Source organism: Oncorhynchus masou, chromosome 23 (genome assembly GCF_036934945.1).
Source record: "Oncorhynchus masou masou isolate Uvic2021 chromosome 23, UVic_Omas_1.1, whole genome shotgun sequence".
Taxonomy (NCBI): Eukaryota; Metazoa; Chordata; class Actinopteri; order Salmoniformes; family Salmonidae; genus Oncorhynchus; species Oncorhynchus masou.
In genome coordinates, this window is record NC_088234.1 from 47,628,950 (window position 1) to 47,647,083 (window position 18,134).

General features: G+C 44.1%; 1 protein-coding gene across 2 annotated transcripts; it reads right to left on the minus strand.

Annotated features, from left to right (window-relative positions):
* Positions 1–1,076: 1,076 nt before the first annotated feature.
* LOC135510954 (RING finger protein 122-like) lies at positions 1,077–18,044 on the minus strand. Of its 2 annotated transcripts, XM_064932312.1 has the most exons (7): positions 16,986–18,044; positions 12,526–12,572; positions 10,724–10,880; positions 9,495–9,537; positions 9,043–9,084; positions 8,798–8,880; positions 1,077–2,572 (listed from the first exon to the last, which is right to left on the minus strand). In XM_064932312.1, the coding sequence occupies exons 2-7, from the start codon at positions 12,542–12,544 to the stop codon at positions 2,452–2,454; spliced, it is 465 nt and encodes a 154-aa protein (XP_064788384.1). In that variant the 5' UTR covers positions 12,545–12,572; positions 16,986–18,044; the 3' UTR covers positions 1,077–2,451. The 2 variants fall into 2 exon arrangements, with proteins under 2 accessions (XP_064788384.1, XP_064788383.1); XM_064932311.1 differs by lacking the exon at positions 12,526–12,572 and having other exon boundaries at positions 16,986–18,040.
* Positions 18,045–18,134: the final 90 nt, after the last annotated feature.

An 18,134-nucleotide genomic window follows, 5' to 3' on the forward strand; every position in this document is an offset into this window, starting at 1 on the left:
CTTGATTTGTAAGTCTTGAGTAAATTTACGTGTATTACTGCGCCTGACTACTCTGCACCAGCTACACCCAGACCTAGTACAGTCAGAGTTTGTATCCACTGACCATTACACTGAATATTTGAAGATGAAGGTGAAGACAAACTTGAAGGCAAGGACATAATAATATAAATCCAGCCCATCTTGGTTGTGGATATTTAGCATTAATCTATTTTCTGTTCACAGAAGTTCACAATCGACAAGCAGTACTTATACTGAACAAAAATATAAACGCACCCTTATACTGAACAAAAATATAAACGCAACATGCAACAAATTCAAAGATTACAGTTCATATAAGCAAAATCAGTTAATTGAAATAAACTCATTAGGCCTTAATCTATGGACTTCACATGACTGGGCAGGGGCGCATCCATGGGTGAGCCTGGGACGGCATAGGCCTCCACACTTGGGAGCCAGGTCCACCCACTGGGGAACCAGGCCCAGCCAATCAGAATAAACTTTTCTCTACAAAAGGGCTTTATTGGACATACTGCCAAATTCTCTAAAACGATGTTGAAGCCGGCTTATGGTAGAGAAATTAACATAACATTTTCTGGCAACAGCTCTGGTGGACATTCCTTCAGTCAAAATGCCAATTTCATGCTCCCTCAAAACTTGAGACATCTGTGGCATTGTGTTATGTGACAAATCTGCCCATTTTAGAGTGGCCTTTATTGTCCCCCGCACAAGCTATGTGTAATGATCATGCTGTTTAATCAGCTTCTTGATATGCCACACCTGTCAGATGGATGGATTATCTTGACAATGGATAACATGCTCACTAACAGGGAGGTAAAAAAACATTTGTGCACAGATTGTTTTTAGAAATAATATTTTTTTGTGAGTATAGGACATTTCTGGCATCTTTTATTTCAGCTAATGAAACATGGGACCATCACTTTATGTTGCATTTATATTTTTGTTCAGTATAGTTCAGTGGATTCAGTGGAGCACAGCTAAGGCCATGCAGGGTCAGCTGAATATACAACATTTGCATGTTTAATGCTAAAGAATGAATGACATCAGAGTTCTCAATATCACTGAAACACTACACTTTATTGAAAGTCAGTTATAATACAAAACAATTCCTTAGAAATAACTTAAAGACTACATATTTAATTGAATTGCGATGGCATTTGCGTCCCTCAGCTTTTCAACCATGAAAAACACTTTATGACAAATAGTTACACATCATACACATTTTTTGTTTATATTGAACTGTTTATTAATGATAAAACATAATGCAAGTCCTTTCTACTGCAAAACTGTGTCTTTAATGCATTGTTTAAAGAGACTTCACTAGTCGTGTTAGTATCCTTCCTGATACATCTCCTTCAGAATCTAATCGAGCATCTGACGCAATTACGTAAGATTTTAGTTCTGGGTTTCTGAGATTAGTCATTACACAAAAGATATACAAGGACCTTGAGCATTCTCTCCAAGAAAAACTCTTATTGCAGGAGTCGTCTATATTAAAGAAAGTTGTTACCTATTCACACCCTTTTAGAGTGTTATAATATGGTGTGGATAAATAAAGGGTTATTAGTGATAGGGATTAATCATATAACTTGAGTAAATTAAGGGTTAATGACATTAGATCTGAACAGCTGTGGTCTCCATTTAAGAAAATCCTCAATTACAAAAAATGTGTCATTGGTATTACCAACATTACATTGTCTTCTGACAGGTGGGTCACTCCTACGCGATGCCCGTCCCTCAACCCGACAGTGCAGGCAGAATGGTTGCACTTTCTGACATATGATGATGGCATCATTGGTGTTACTACTCCTAGCGGTGGCAGAAGGTTATCGTCAAAATGACTTAAAGTCATTAATCGGACATATTCATTTATTGAGAATGGGAATATGTACCCAAATACATTTAAATAAAAACAACTAAACAAAAAGGAAGTAAATGTCTTCCAAAATGCCATGCCCAAAAGGCACTGCAAATCAAGAATGACCCTGATGTGTTATTTAGAGACAGGGTCACTGTACCCTATGTCATAGCTGGATACCTCATAGGCCCATATTGGCAGCTATGAGCGTGGTATGTGGGTGTCACCTCCATCCAGGTCCTATGTTACTCACCGACCAATCAGACACCCTATCTTCAATTGGCAACATGGGATGGAGGGTACTGACAGTTTGTCCCCCAATATTGTTCAATGAGTTCCACTTTAAAGTCTTATCTCACACACACCTGCAGGGCTCTAACACCTTCAAAGAGTGGAGTGGATTTAAATATTCTGTCAGAACTAGGATAGGGATATATGGGAGAGGTCAGGATGGAATGCCTGAATCCCTTCACCTGGACCAGGGTGTGATCTTTAGGGGTCAGGCGGTCTGGGAGAGGCAGGTTGGGACTGTAGTTAGTGGTGTTGAGGTGCTGTGGTGGGGTCCTTCTCTCCTCTCACACCTCCATTGGGCTCTGGGGCCCCTCTGCGCCCTGTGGGGGGTCTGGCTGCAAACGGCAGATAGGTTTGTTGCACATAGGGCAGACACTGCGGATCTCCAGCCATTTTAACAGACACCTGCATGGGGGCAGAGCGAGGAAGGTATTATATTATAGACATACAGAGAGAGAGAGAGAGAGAGAGAGAGAGAGAGAGAGAGAGAGAGAGAGAGAGAGAGAGAGAGAGAGAGACTGACAGAAAACAGAGGAAAATATTTACAATATGCAGAGTGTGAGCATAGCCTTGCTATTGGGAGAGACCGCCATCAGCAGACCTGGCTCTCAAGAGAAGAAATGTGTTATGTACTTGAGTGAAGACCCAAAAGCGGTTTTAACAGAAAACAGAGTTCTTTAATGAAAAACAGGAATGGCATAAATCCTCTTCCAACGTTGTCAATGGAACAAAAAGAACGTTAGTATAATGCAGGATGCACCTGCCAGGCAGACTCCGACAGGATAGGACAAGGTGGAAGCAAACGAGACGACAGCTTGCTTCTGGCATCAAAAACACAAACAAGAATCAGACACTGAAAGTAGCAGGAACAGAGAGAGAAATAGAGACCTAATCAGAGGGGAAGAGAGAACAGGTGGGAAAGAGTGAATGAGCTAGTTAGGGGAGATGTAGAACAGCTGAAGAATGAGAGACAGAGAAGGTAACCTAAAAAGACCAGCAGAGAGAGACAGAGTGAAGAGAAAGGACAGGAACAGACATAACAAGACATGACAGTACCCCCCCACTCACCGAGCGCCTCCTGGCGCACTCGAGGAGGAAACCTGGCGGCAACGGAGGAAATCATCGATCAGCGAACGGTCCAGCACGTCCCGAGAGGGAACCCAACTCCTCTCCTCAGGACCGTACCCCTCCCAATCCACTAGGTACTGATGACCACGGCCCCGAGGGCGCATGTCCAAAATCTTACGAACCCTGTAGATGGGTGCGCCCTCGACAAGGATGGGGGGAGGGACGAGCGGGGGCGCGAAGAACGGGCTTAACACAGGAGACATGGAAGACCGGGTGAACGCGACGAAGATAGCGGGAGAAGAAGTCGCACTGCGACAGGATTAATGACCTGAGAAATACGGAACGGACCAATGAACCGCGGGGCCAACTTGCGAGAAGCTGTCTTAAGGGGAAGGTTCTGAGTGGAGAGCCATACTCTCTGACCGCAACAATATCTAGGACTCTTGGTCCTACGCTTATTAGCGGCCCTCACAGTCTGCGCCCTATTACGGCAAAGTGCCGACCTGACCCCCTTCCAGGTGCGCTCGCAACGCTGGACAAAAGCCTGAGCGGAGGGGACGCAGGACTCGGCGAGCTGAGATGAGAACAGCGGAGGCTGGTACCCGAGGCTACTCTGAAAAGGGGATAGACCGGTAGCAGACGAGGGAAGCGAGTTGTGGGCGTACTCTGCCCAGGGAGCTGTTCTGACCAAGACGCAGGGTTACGAAAAGAAAGACTGCGTAAAATGCGACCAACAGTCTGATTGGCCCGTTCGGCTTGACCGTTAGACTGGGGATGAAAGCCGGACGAGAGACTGACGGAAGCCCCAATCAAACGGCAAAACTCCCTCCAAAATTGAGACGTGAACTGCGGGCCTCTGTCGGAAACGACGTCAGACGGAAGGCCATGAATTCGGAAAACATTCTCGATAATGATCTGAGCCGTCTCCTTAGCAGAAGGGAGCTTATCGAGAGGAATGAAATGAGCCGCCTTAGAGAATCTATCGACAACCGTAAGAATAACTGTCTTCCCCGCTGATGAAGGCAGTCCGGTGATAAAATCTAAAGCGATGTGAGACCACGGTCGAGAGGGAATGGGAAGCGGTCTGAGACGGCCGGCAGGAGGAGAGTTCCCAGATTTAGTCTGCGCGCAGACCGAACAAGCGGCGACAAATCGACGCGCGTCACGTTCCCGAGTGGGCCACCAGAAACGCTGGCGAATGGAAGCGAGCGTACCCGAACGCCGGGGTGGCCGGCTAACTTGGCAGAGTGGGCCCACTGAAGAACGGCCGGACGAGTAGGAACGGGAACGAACAGAAGGTTCCTAGGACAAGCTCGCGGCGACGGAGTGTGAGCGAGTGCTTGCTTTACCTGCCTCTCAATTCCCCAGACAGTCAACCCGACAACACGCCCGTCAGGGAGAATCCCCTCGGGGTCGGTGGAGACCTCAGAAGAACTGAAGAGACGAGATAAAGCATCAGGCTTGGTGTTTTTTGAGCCCGGACGATAAGAAATAACAAACTCGAAACGAGCGAAAAACAGAGCCCAACGAGCCTGACGCGCATTAAGTCGTTTGGCTGAACGGATGTACTCAAGGTTCCTATGGTCAGTCCAAACGACAAAAGGAACGGTCGCCCCCTCCAACCACTGTCGCCATTCGCCTAGGGCTAAGCGGATGGCGAGCAGTTCGCGATTACCAACATCATAGTTACGTTCTGACGGCGATAAGCGATGAGAGAAAAACGCGCAAGGATGGACCTTGCCGTCAGAGAGAGAGCGCTGAGAAAGAATGGCTCCCACGCCCACCTCTGACGCGTCAACCTCAACAACAAACTGACTAGAGATGTCAGGTGTAACAAGAATAGGTGCGGATGTAAAACGATTCTTAAGAAGATCAAAAGCTCCCTGGGCGGAAACGGACCACTTAAAGCACGTCTTAACAGAAGTAAGGGCTGTGAGGGGAGCTGCCACCTGACCGAAATTACGGATGAAACGACGATAGAAATTAGCGAAGCCCAGAAAGCGCTGCAGCTCGACGCGTGACTTAGGAACGGGCCAATCAATGACAGCCGGGACCTTAGCGGGATCCATCTTAATGCCCTCAGCGGAAATAACGGAACCGAGAAAAGGGACAGAGGCGGCATGAAAAGTGCACTTCTCAGCCTTCACATAAAGACAGTTCTCCAAAAGGCGCTGGAGGACGCGTCGCACGTGCTGAACATGAATCGAGAGAGACGGTGAAAAAATCAGGATATCGTCCATGTAAACGAAAACAAAAATGTTCAGCATGTCTCTCAGGACGTCGTTAACTAGTGCCTGAAAGACAGCTGGAGCGTTAACGAGGCCGAAAGGAAGAACCCGGTATTCAAAGTGCCCTAACGGAGTGTTAAACGCCGTCTTCCACTCGTCCCCCTCCCTGATGCGCACGAGATGGTAGGCGTTACGAAGGTCCAAATTGGTGAAAAACCTGGCTCCCTGCAGGATCTCGAAGGCTGAAGACATAAGAGGAAGCGGATAACGATTCTTAACTGTTATGTCATTCAGCCCTCGATAATCCACGCATGGGCGCAGGGACCCGTCCTTCTTCTGAACAAAAAAAAACCCCGCTCCGGCGGGAGAGGAGGAGGAGACTATGGTACCGGCGTCGAGCGAAACCGACAAATAATCCTCGAGAGCCTTACGTTCGGGAGCCGACAGAGAGTATAATCTACCCCGGGGGGAGTAGTTCCCGGAAGGAGATCAATACTACAGTCATACGACCGGTGTGGAGGGAGAGAAGTGGCCTTGGAACGACTGAACACCGTGCGCAGATCGTGATACTCCTCCGGCACCCCTGTCAAATCGCCAGGCTCCTCCTGTGAAGAAGAGACAGAGGAAACAGGAGGGATAGCAGACATTAAACAGGTCACATGACAAGAAACATTCCAGGATAGGATAGTATTACTAGACCAATTAATAGAAGGGTTATGGCGCACTAGCCAGGGATGACCCAAAACAACAGGTGTAAAAGGTGAACGAAAAATTAAAAAAGAAATGGTTTCGCTATGATTACCAAAGACAGTGAGGGTTAAAGGCAGCGTCTCACGCTGAATCTTGGGGAGAGAACTACCATCTAAAGCGAACAAGGCCGTGGGCTCCCCTAACTGTCTGAGAGGAATGTCATGTTCCCGAGCCCAGGTCTCGTCCATAAAACAGCCCTCCGCCCCAGAGTCTATCAAGGCACTGCAGGAAGCAGATGAACCGGGCCAGCGGAGATGGACCGGAAAGGTAGTGCGTGATCCAGAAGGAGAGGCCTGAGTAGTTGCGCTCACCAGTAGCTCTCCTCTTACTGATGAGCTCTGGCTTTTACTGGACATGAGGTGACAAAATGACCAGCGGAGCCGCAGTAGAGACAGAGGCGATTGGTGATTCTCCGTTCCTTCTCCTTGGCCGAGATGCGGATACCCCCAGCTGCATAGGCTCAGCATCCGAGCCGGCGGAGGAGGGTGGCAGTGATGCGGCAGGTGGCAGTGATGTGGAGAGGGGAGCAACGGAGAACGCGAGCTCCTTTCCACGAGCTCGGCGACGAAGATCAAACCGTCGCTCTATGCGAATAGCGAGAGCTATTAAGGAGTCCAGACTGGAAGGAACCTCCCGGGAGAGGATCTCATCCTTAACCTCGACGAGGAGACCCTCCAGAAAACGAGCGAGCAAAGCCGGCTCGTTCCAGTCACTAGAGGCAGCGAGAGTGCGAAACTCAATAGAATAATCCGTTATGGATCGATTCCCCTGACATAGGGAAGACAGGGCCCTGGAAGCCTCCTCCCCAAAAACAGAACGGTCAAAAACCCGTATCATCTCCTCCTTAAAGTCCTGATACTGGTTAATACACTCAGCCCTCGCCTCCCAGATTGCCGTGCCCCACTCACGCGCCCGTCCGGTAAGGAGAGAAATGACGTAGGCGATGCGGGCTGCGCTCCTGGAGTAAGTGTTGGGCTGGAGAGAGAACACCACATCACACTGAGTGAGGAATGAGCGGCACTCAGTGGGCTCCCCAGAGTAACACGGCGGGTTGTTGATCCTGGGCTCCGGAGACTCGGAAACCCTGGAAGTGGGCGGTGGATCGAGGTGGAGTTGGTGAACCTGTCTTGTGAGGTCGGAGACTTGGACGGCCAGGGTCTCAACGGCATGTCGAGCAGCAGACAATTCCTCCTCGTGTCTGCCTAGCATCGCTCCCTGGATCTCGACGGCGGAGTGAAAAGGGTCCGGAGCCGCTGGGTCCATTCTTGGTCTGATTCTTCTGTTATGTACTTGAGTGAAGACCCAAAAGCGGTTTTAACAGAAAACAGAGTTCTTTAATGAAAAACAGGAATGGCATAAATCCTCTTCCAACGTTGTCAATGGAACAAAAAGAACGTTAGTATAATGCAGGATGCACCTGCCAGGCAGACTCCGACAGGATAGGACAAGGTGGAAGCAAACGAGACGACAGCTTGCTTCTGGCATCAAAAACACAAACAAGAATCAGACACTGAAAGTAGCAGGAACAGAGAGAGAAATAGAGACCTAATCAGAGGGGGAAGAGAGAACAGGTGGGAAAGAGTGAATGAGCTAGTTAGGGGAGATGTAGAACAGCTGAAGAATGAGAGACAGAGAAGGTAACCTAAAAAGACCAGCAGAGAGAGACAGAGTGAAGAGAAAGGACAGGAACAGACATAACAAGACATGACAAAATGTTTGCCCAATGCCCACAAAATGTGGTGGAAACTGAGCTGCACCTTCGGACAAATATATGACGATATGAGACACACATATTTCCCTCAGATTTCTAGGATCCAAAAGATATTGATAAGCTCCATTATCTGTTAGGTATAATACCGCAGTGTGCAATCATCGCAGCAATAAGTGTGACCGAGACCTGTTGCGATAATTTTAGGGCAAACGATGGAGCACATATTTATCTGGTTATATTTATGTGGATATTTATTTTCCCCTTGCCATTTGTACTTCTACTATTTGCACATTGTAACAACACTGTAGACAGTTAATAATATAACAATTCAGGGAAGGTTAAACTGTACATGTGTGCATATTACTATATAGGCCATTGGCTACTAACATGTCAAACATATCCTGTGAGAGAAGTCATTAGACCAGGGCAGGGGTGTCAAACTCATTTTGCCCCGGGGGCCACATTCAGTCTTCAATGAGGCGGCACTGAAAATGTGTTATATTTCATTGGCGTCGAAATTTGAAAGAAATTGTTTTGGGATTTTTTTATGCTCATTTCGGCAATTTTTACACACTCAAAACACACGCGGGCCAAATTGAATGGGCTTGCATATGTTTGACACCTCTGGACTAGGGAGTGGCAGATGGCTTGTGTTAGGGGTAAACAGGCTCATATCGTCAAATGACAAAGTCACACAGACAGTAAATGCCTGTCACCTTGACACTGCACCTGGAGGGCTTTATTATGGTTTTCGTCTGGGTTTATTTTACATTACAATTTGAGTGTTTCATTGCTTTTGATGTCTTCCTTCTGAGTATACCTTCAGTTGTTCACTTCACGCCATCAAAGCCAAGACTGTGGGAAGGGACTTACTTCTTGTGGAAGGCATGTGAGCAGGGACACACTCCAAGTTCGTCTCTGCTTTTGAACTGTTCTAAGCACACTGCACAGGTCTGCTGTAGGATGGGAAAGAGATCACGTCAACACTCCTTCAAAAAAACTAACTCTCTCACTCCCCACCATAACCCTCTAAGGCCAGGGCCAATATTCTATCCCCTTGCTGAAACAAAATGTTCTTATTTGTAAAGTGCATAGCTGGACCAATGAAATCAACTTACTCCAAGAAGACTCAGTTTCTTTCCTGCTCCTTTCAAAACAACCTAGAAACAAAGATGCATATATGTGACAGAGGGAACTATTTTATACAATAAAATACAAACAGCTTTATAAATGAACATAAATACGTCAACAACAACATCTGCCGATCCAAAGCTGCCAAGATGCAAAAGATCAAAGCCATCATGAATTGAGAAATGTACAACTTTTTTGAAGAGTTTTATTTAGTGTCTGTATGTCTGACACTACAAAAAAAATCCAGGATGTATCACATCCGGCCGTGATTGGGAGTCCCATAGGGCGGCGCACAATTGGCCAAGCGTTGTCCGGGTTTGGCCCGGGTTAGACCGTCATTGTAAATAAGAATTTGTTCTTAACTGACTTGCCTAGTTAAATAAAGGTTCAATATAAAACGTTTTTACAAAAAAATGTTTTTATTCAAAGATGAAATTACCTCATTATATCCATATTGCTCCCTTGTGCCTTGTCGCCTTAACCTGAAACATAATTATAAAAAGGGATTTTCAAATATTATTTTGGACATAATTCCATATTAGGTTGATCAGATGCAAATCTGTATTCATAGTTGTGACATCCAAAGATTAGATTTCAATTGACTGATTTCCTTCTATAAACTGTAACTCAGTAAAATATTTGAAATTGTTGCATGTTGCTTTTATATTTTTCTTCAGTACATCTCATCTCTCTATCATATCATGTCTCATCTTGCCCAATGTGTCGGCATGGAGACCAGTTTCCCCTATAGTATTCACATGAATGTCAAATGCAAGTCACAATGTGTCTACACTTAGCTGTGCTACAGCTGCAAAGCACTTGATCAGGAGCAAATTTCCGTATGTCTTTTTGGTTCTTTATCTGGACAACAAGAAAGTGTAGAAAACATTGCCTCAGATTTGGCCAAAAAACACATTTAGCTCCAGGTTGAAACACAGTCTTAACATAAAAGCCTGGCAGCTGATGATGTCATGAGGTTGTTTCAACACCTAGCATTGATCACATTGCCGTTTAAAACCTATTGTACTACCTGATTGGGGCAGCAGGTAGCCTAGTGGTTAGAGCGTTGGACTAGTAACCGAAAGGTTGCAAAATTGAATCCCCGACCTGATGAGGTCAAATCTGTCGTTCTGCCCCTGAACAAGGCAGTTAACCCACTGTTCCTAGGCTGTCACTGAAAATAAGAATTTGTTATTAACTGACTCGCCTAGTTAAATAAAGGTATAAAAATATAAAATAATTGTGTCAGCCGAAGGGTTGTACTTCCCAAAGACGTTTTTTAACGCTGTTGTCTATAAAGAAAGCTACAGCTGACTATGGGTTACTGAGAGTACCATGCCCATAAGTCATTGACCTTGCTTAATGATATTGCCCCTACAGTCATAGAAAAAAAGGTGTTATCTAGAACCTATGCGGGTTCTCCGGCTGTCCACATAGGAGAACCCTTTGAAGAACCGTTGTTGGCTCCAGCTAGAACTATTTTGGTTCCAGGTAGAACTGTTTGGTTTCCCTGTAGAGCCCTTTCCACAGAGGGTCTACATGGAACCCAAATGGTTCTACCTGGAGCCAAAAAGGTTTTTTACCTGGAAACAAAAAGGGTTCTCATCTGGGGACAACCGTAGAACATTTATTGAACCCTTTTTTTCCAAGAATGTAGGTGAGCCTCACCTGAACATGTAGCAGCAGAAGATCAGGCTGAGCATGAAGATGAAGAGGCCGATGCCCAGGATGATGACGTACACGTTGAGGGGCAGGTTGTAGATGTCTTCCGATGTCATCTTGCCGTAAGGGTCTGAGATCTGCGATCTTAAACCGCACAGACATCCTGAGAGGAGGAAGACAGAGAGAGGAAGAAGACAGAGAGCCTTGAGTCTACTTGACCAAACTCTACAGGCCCTTCTGTCCTCACACACAAAAGACAAGAGTTCAGTGTGTGCGTCATTCTCAATAATGGATTCTGAAGCACATTTTAGTGACTTGTGTGTTTCATTTAAAATGTAGAGAGGAGGTTATGCATTCGAGGAATTAGTATGTTTTACATGTGGCATTTCAAAACATGAAGTGGTGTGTGTGTGTTGGTGTGTTCATCCACTAAGTGCACAGAGGATGTTTTACATCTGAAACAGACTGAATCAAATGAAATGTGGAATTTGGAATGTCTTATTAGCATAAATGTTTTGTATTATTTTATACTGTGCAGTAGGCTGCACATTGTCTGTCTGGCCAGCACTGGACTCGTGGTTAATCTCATTGCATGTGTGCTCCCAAGGCCGTCATGCATATTGCATACTGTTAGCCACACAGCAGCATCTTGTTTCAAATATCAACATAACACTACTTCCATTGTTGAACTTCATTGAGTTGCAAACTTTACACAAAGTACTAAGTTACTTCAACTGAAAAGTGAGCTGTCAGTGGGAGTGGGGTGTGTGTTGGACCAGCTCCCCCATTAAGGCCTGTGTGTGTGTGAAGTGTGTGTGTGTGTGTCCCATGTCTGAAGGCCACCCCAGAAGCCAGGCACTACATAATGACAACAAGAAAAACACTTTAGTAACATTCCTCGGAGGCTAATCTGTTACGAAACAGTTCCATAACCAATGTCTCCAGCACAGAAATATTCCACAACCACATATTCTCTCCATTCATGGTCCTTTAAACACAAACTCTATCCCTATAATTAAACATCTAAAAGCAATTACATAGGAATAACAACCTTCTTTTTGTTGGACTGGAATGTGTTACACATCCTACCTACAAAAATACTACAGTTTATTATGAAATACAACAGAATTTACTATAGAATTCTGTAGTAAACTGTAGTATACTGTAGAATACTATACTCCACACTGTAATATCCCTCAATCATCTGTAGTACTTACCATATAATATTGTAGTATACTGTAGAATACTATACACTATAGTACACTATAGTATCCATAGATCATGTGTAGTACTTACTATATAATTGTAGAGTATACTGTGGAATACTATAGTAAATACTACAGTCATGTCTGCAAAAGCACTAGTGCCAACAAAAACACAAAACATGTTCAATTATAGTAATACTACAGTATTTGATTTGCATATACCCCTCCCAATCCCGGGCCCCATTTCCCAATTTGTGCCACCCATTAGTAAGAAACCTACATGCCAAGTATAGACCAGATATTGTGTTCCCAACAGGTTGTGGTACATTTGCTCTTTTAGTATTTGTATACTACAGTCATACTACACTACAGTATACTACGGTCATGTCCACAAAAACACGATAGTAAATACTACAGTCATGTCTGTAAAAACACTACAGTGCAGTAAAGTCCACCAAAACACTACAGTGAATACTATTGTATATAAAGATAGCGACACTAAAGTATTTATACCATATTATACTATAGTCTTTTTTTCACGTGGATTGTTCGCCGGCCTGGGGATGTGAGTGTGTGTATAGTGCATTCAGAAAGTATTCATACCTCTTGCCTTAATCCACATGTTGTTGTTACAGTCTTTTCTTCTCTCCCTTCAACACACAATACCCCATAATGAAAAAATAAAAACATGTTTTTAGACATTTTTGCTTGGGAACTTTGAAGAGAGCCCTGGAGGCATGTATTGTGGGGTATGTTTCTTGAATATTTCATTGCTGACATATCAACAAATACCAAAAGATTGTTTTTGGGTGGAGTTTTCCTGTAAGAGCAAGGCGTGCTGCTCTGTTTTGAGCCACCTGTAGATTTGCAGGTCTTTCTGTGCTGCACTTGACCATATTACTGGACAGTAATCAATATGGGACAAGACCAGAGCCTGAACAACTAGTCCAGTTGATGTTAGTGTCAAAAACACATAACATAATTTTATAACATACATACCCCTCCCCCATCTTCACAACAACTACAGTTGAAGTCGGTTGTTTACATACACCTCAGCCAAATACATTTAAGTGGCTGTTCCACTGGATGTCAGAAGGTGAATTCACCAATTTGTAAGTCGCTCTGGATAAGAGCGTCTGCTAAATGACTTAAATGTAATGTAAATGTAAACTCAGTTTTTCACAATCCCTGACATTCAATCCTGATAACAATTCCATGTCTTAGGTCAGTTAGGATCACCACTTTATTTTAAGAATGTGAAATGTCAGAATAATAGTAGAGAGAATTATTTATTTCAGCTTTTATTTCTTTCGTCACATTCCCAGTGGGTCTGAGGTTTACATACACTCAATTAGTAATTGGTAGCATTGCCTTTAAATTGTTGAACTTGGGTCAAATGTTTCAGGTAGCCTTCCACAAGCTTCCCATAATAAATTGGGTGAATTTTGGCCCATTCCTCCTGACAGAGCTGGTGTAACTGAGTCAGGTTTGTAGGCCTCCTTGCTCGCACATGCTTTTTCAGTTCTGCCCACAAATTTCTATAGGATTGAGGTCAGGGCTTTGTGATGGCCATTTCAATACCTTGACTTTGTTGTCCTTAAGCCATTTTGCCACAACTTTGGAAATATGCTTGGGGTCATTGTCCATTTGGAAGACCCATTTCTGAAGTTACATTTGTAACTTCCTGACTGATGTCTTGAGATGTTGCTTCAATATATCCACATAATTGTCCTCCCTCATGATGCCATCTATTTTGTGAAGTGCACCAGTCCCTACTGCAACAAAGCACCCTCACAACATGATGCTGCCAACCCCATGCTTCATGGTTGGGCTGGTGTTCTTCAGCTTGCAAGCCTCCCCTCCAAACATAACAATGGTCATTATGGCCAAAGTTCTATTTTTGTTTAATCAGACCAAAGGACATTTCTCCAAAAAGTACGATCTTTGTCCCCATGTGCAGTTACAAACCGTAGTCTGCCTTTCTTATGGCGGTTTTGGAGCAGTGGCTTCTTCCTTGCTGGGCGGGCTTTCAGGTTATGTCGATATAGGACTCGTTTTACTGTGGATATAGATACTTTGTACCTGTTTCCTCCAGCATCTTTTCAAGGACCTTTGCTGTTGTTCTGGGATTGATTTGCACTTTTTGCACCAAAGTACGTTAATCTCTGGGAGACAGAAAGCGTCTCCTTCCTGAGCGGTATGACGGCTGCATGGTCCCATGTTGTTTATACTTGCATACTATTGTTTGTATAGATGAATGTGGTACATTCAGGCGTCTGGAAATTTCTCCTAAGGATGAACCAGACTTGTGGAGGTCTACAATCTTTTTTCGGAGGTCTTGGCGGATTTCTTTTGATTTTCCCATGATGTCAAGCAAAGAGGCACTGAGTTCGAAAGGTAGGCCTTGAAATACATCCACAGGTACACCTCCAATTGACTCAAATGATATCAATTAGCCTATCAGAAGTTTCGAAAGCCATGACATCATATTCTGGAATTTTCTAGGCTGTTTAAAGGCACAGTCAACTTAGTGTATGTAAACTTCTGACCCACTGAAATTGTGATACAGTGAATTATACGTGAAATAATCTGTCTGTAAACAATTGTTGGAAAAATACTTGTGTCATGCACAAAGTAGATGTCCTAACCGACTTGCCAAAACTATAGTTTGTTAACAAGAAATTTGTGGAGTGGGTGAAAAACTAGTTGTAATGACTCCAACCTAAGTGTATGTAAACTTCCGACTTCAACTGTATGTCAATATGTCTTGCCCATGATAATTGACCATCCAATGTTATACCTAGGAGTTTAGCTTCCTCAACTTGCTCAATAGTCACACCCTTTAATATACAACTCCATTTGAGGTTCTGCTGACATGTAGAGTGTGGCATCATTTGTAAAAATAGAGAAGAGTAATGGCCCAAGGAAACTTCTGTACATATCTGTACATATCTGATGTTAGAGAAGCTTCCATTGAAGAACACTCTCTGGGTTCGATTGGATAAATAACTCTCCAACCATGTGATGGCAGGTGATGTAGATCCGCTTTTCGTTTTGATGCACCTCAATGCTGGGACAATCTGCAGATCTTGTTGAAATTAAATGTTTTGTAGCTGCTCAGGCAGTTTAGGGTAGAAATAGAAGACCTGATAGCTGAGAGATGTAGATGTTATCGAGGATTGTATCTGAGATTTTTGTGTATTTTTGTGTATTTTAACTGTTGTTTGTATTCTATAAATGTGTCAGTTGTAGAATGCAGGTCACTCTTGTAAAGGAAACCTTCGTCTCAATGGGACTTCCTGTTAGCAAGTGAGTTTTTTCAATGACAGTTTAATAACATCAAAGGTTGCACTGAAATCTAACAACTATTATCTTATCATCTTATGCTCCAACTATCATCTTATTATCAATTTCTTTTAACCAATCATCAATCATCTAAGTTTGTGCAGTACAAGTTGAGAATAGGCAGCACACTGATTGTGTGGCTGTTAGCACCAGCAAAGGGTGCTTTACTATTTTTAGACAAAGGAATTAATTTAGCTTCCTTCCATGCCTGTGGACAGACACACTCCTTTTAGGCTTTGGTTAAAGACATAGCAAATATGCGTGGCAATATAGTCTGCTAGCAGTCTCAATAGTTTCCCATCTAGGTTGTCTATACCTGGTGGCTTATCATTATTGATGGATAACAATGGTTTTCCACCTCTCCCACAATAACTTGACCAAATTCAAATCAGCATTCCTTCTATTTCATTATTAGATCGTAATATGATAGTTCACTATTCAATGTTGTCATTTCACTTCTACGTTTTTCCACTTTACTTTGCTCGGGGCGGCAGTGTAGCCTAGTGGTTAGAGCGTTGGACTAGTAACCGGAAGGTTGCGAGTTCAAACCCCTGAGTTGTTCTGCCCCTGAACAGGCAGTTAACCCACTGTTCCCAGGCTGTCATTGAAAATAAGAATTTTTTCTTAACTGACTTGCCTGGGTAAAAAAAAAAAGGCATAGAAATGATTGGCAAAAACAAAAGGTTTTGTTATAAATGACCCATCAACTTCAATGACCGATGGAGATGAATTGGGTTTTCTGCCCATGATATCATTTAAGGTACTCCAAAGTTTTTTTACATTGTGTTTTATGTCATTTATCTTTGTTTGGTAATATAATTTCTTCTTTTTTTTTGTTAAGTTTAGTCACAACTTTTCTCAATTTACGGTATGTCAACCAATCAACTGAGCAGTCTGACTTGTTTGCCACCTCCTTTGTATAATTTATTTGAACCATAAAATGCTTCAATTCATCATCAGTCCAGGGAGTTCTAACAGTTCTCACAGTTAATTTCTTTACAGGTGGATGTCACAAGAATGGCCTACAGGCCTAGAGTGTGTGTCACCTGGGAGGACCACAATGGAAAAACCCTCTACTCAGACGTTTAGCCGTGTGTGCGTGTGTGTGTGTGTGTGTGTGTGTGTGTGTGTGTGTGTGTGTGTGTGTGTGTGTGTGTGTGTGTGTGTGTGTGTGTGTGTGTGTGTGTGTGTGTGTGTGTGTGTGTGTGTGTGCGCTCTGAGGGGAGATGGGGAATTGGGTTCTTTCAGTCCATGCAGCCATTTTAGACCGTCATCAGCAGAACTATCTAGGGAGAGAATGTTGAGCAACCCTAAGGTCTAATACCACCCATAGTCCCACAATGAGTAGAGTACTTTCTGGGTCAAAGGTCACTCCTTGCCTGTGTGAAGGTCAGGCCAGAAGGGCCATTCCACCGGCTCTGTCTCTGAGGGGGTGGAGTGCTGGGTTTGGGTGAGAGGGGTGGGGGGCATCTGTAATCTTAGGAGGATGTTAGTAAATCATTGATAGTCAAGCTCTAAGAGGTAGGCCACTCTGTGAACACATGATGTCTGGGAGAGTGTTTAGGGCTCAGCTTTAAAAAGAAAGGCACACAAAACAGGCAGGACCATAAGAGTCGTATCCACTCAGATGCAAACCAATTGTAACGTGACAATACATTGTTACACCACAAACACAGAGGTCATTGTTACGCGACGAAACATTGGAAGGACATACTCACCGCTACACCACCGGACCGGGTGCATGAAATCAGCTTCCAGATGACCAGAGACCCAGGGAATCAGTGGATTGGGGTGAAAACGTCTGAAGTCAATCACGACCACTAGGGTCACTGTGTCTGCGGTCACAACCAGTCCTAGGTCTTTGTTTGTTGGGGTGCAGACAGATTGAGGAGATTGTCCCCAGATAAGTCACTGTCTTCCAGACAATGACGTGAGTCCAAACTCTCCTGTCCCCAATGAAAAGGACTGATTACTCAATCCTTGTTGTGTTTGTAGGCTGAGTCAAGCCCTTTGGGATAAAACTCTCAGTTCCGCAAGAAACTCTCTTGTGGATGATGGTCTGTTTTCCAGTAAAACATTACAAAAACAAGTCACTCATTGTTGAAATCAACTCTCCTTTGTGATGATTTAGGTAAGCATGATGTGAATAATCAAGCAACAATGTCATCAGGAATTGATAGGTACTTTTTTCAATCCAAAATCAAGCTCAAAACAAATGTGAAAAGGTATTGTGGAATCAAATACAGCCGTGTTGCAATGGCTCCACTCTTCAAATAAACAAAAAGATCATAGCAGAGTTTATACTAGGATATAAACATCCAAACCTGGCAGGTTAAAGACACATCAATGTCATTGTTAATAGTCCAAAAGGAGAGAAACATTGTCACAAGGCTTACCCCTACCTCCCCTGCTCCTCTGAGGTCCTCTGTTTTACTCTCCTTTTCTCTCTTTCTCTCCGCCTCCTCCTTCGTCTCGACATAGATTTCCTCTCTTGCTGTTAAAACCTGCCTCTGCCAATTATGGGAAACAAAGGAAAGACGTGAATGGCTCCCTGCAGTGCCCAGTGTTCCTGTGAAAGCAGCTCCTCATGCCCGCACTGGCGTTGTGCTCTCTGCTCTGTCAGCCCCAGCCATCTGCTCCCCCCCCCCTTCAAAACAGACAAAGAGGAGGTGAAAAAAAGAGAGAAAAAAATGAGCCTAACACTGCTAAGTTTAACCCAGGCAGCACCTCTTCTCTGGTCCCAGTCTCTCTTTTTCTCTCTTGGCTCTCAGTCCTGCTTCCTCATAATGGAGCAAGTGAGCACGCCTCCTCAGCTCAGTTTGTAAACATATCCCTGCTCATGTGATTCGCTGTCTGCATCACAGCTC

Coding starts and splice junctions, on each gene's coding strand:
- LOC135510954 (XM_064932311.1), bottom strand. CDS start 17,010: ATGCACCCGGTCCGGTGGTGTAGCG. Junction 9,085..9,494: donor AGCAATATGGATATAATGAG/GTAATTTCATCT, acceptor CTTTGTTTCTAG/GTTGTTTTGAAAGGAGCAGG. Junction 2,573..8,797: donor TCACATGCCTTCCACAAGAA/GTAAGTCCCTTC, acceptor GCCCCCATGCAG/GTGTCTGTTAAAATGGCTGG.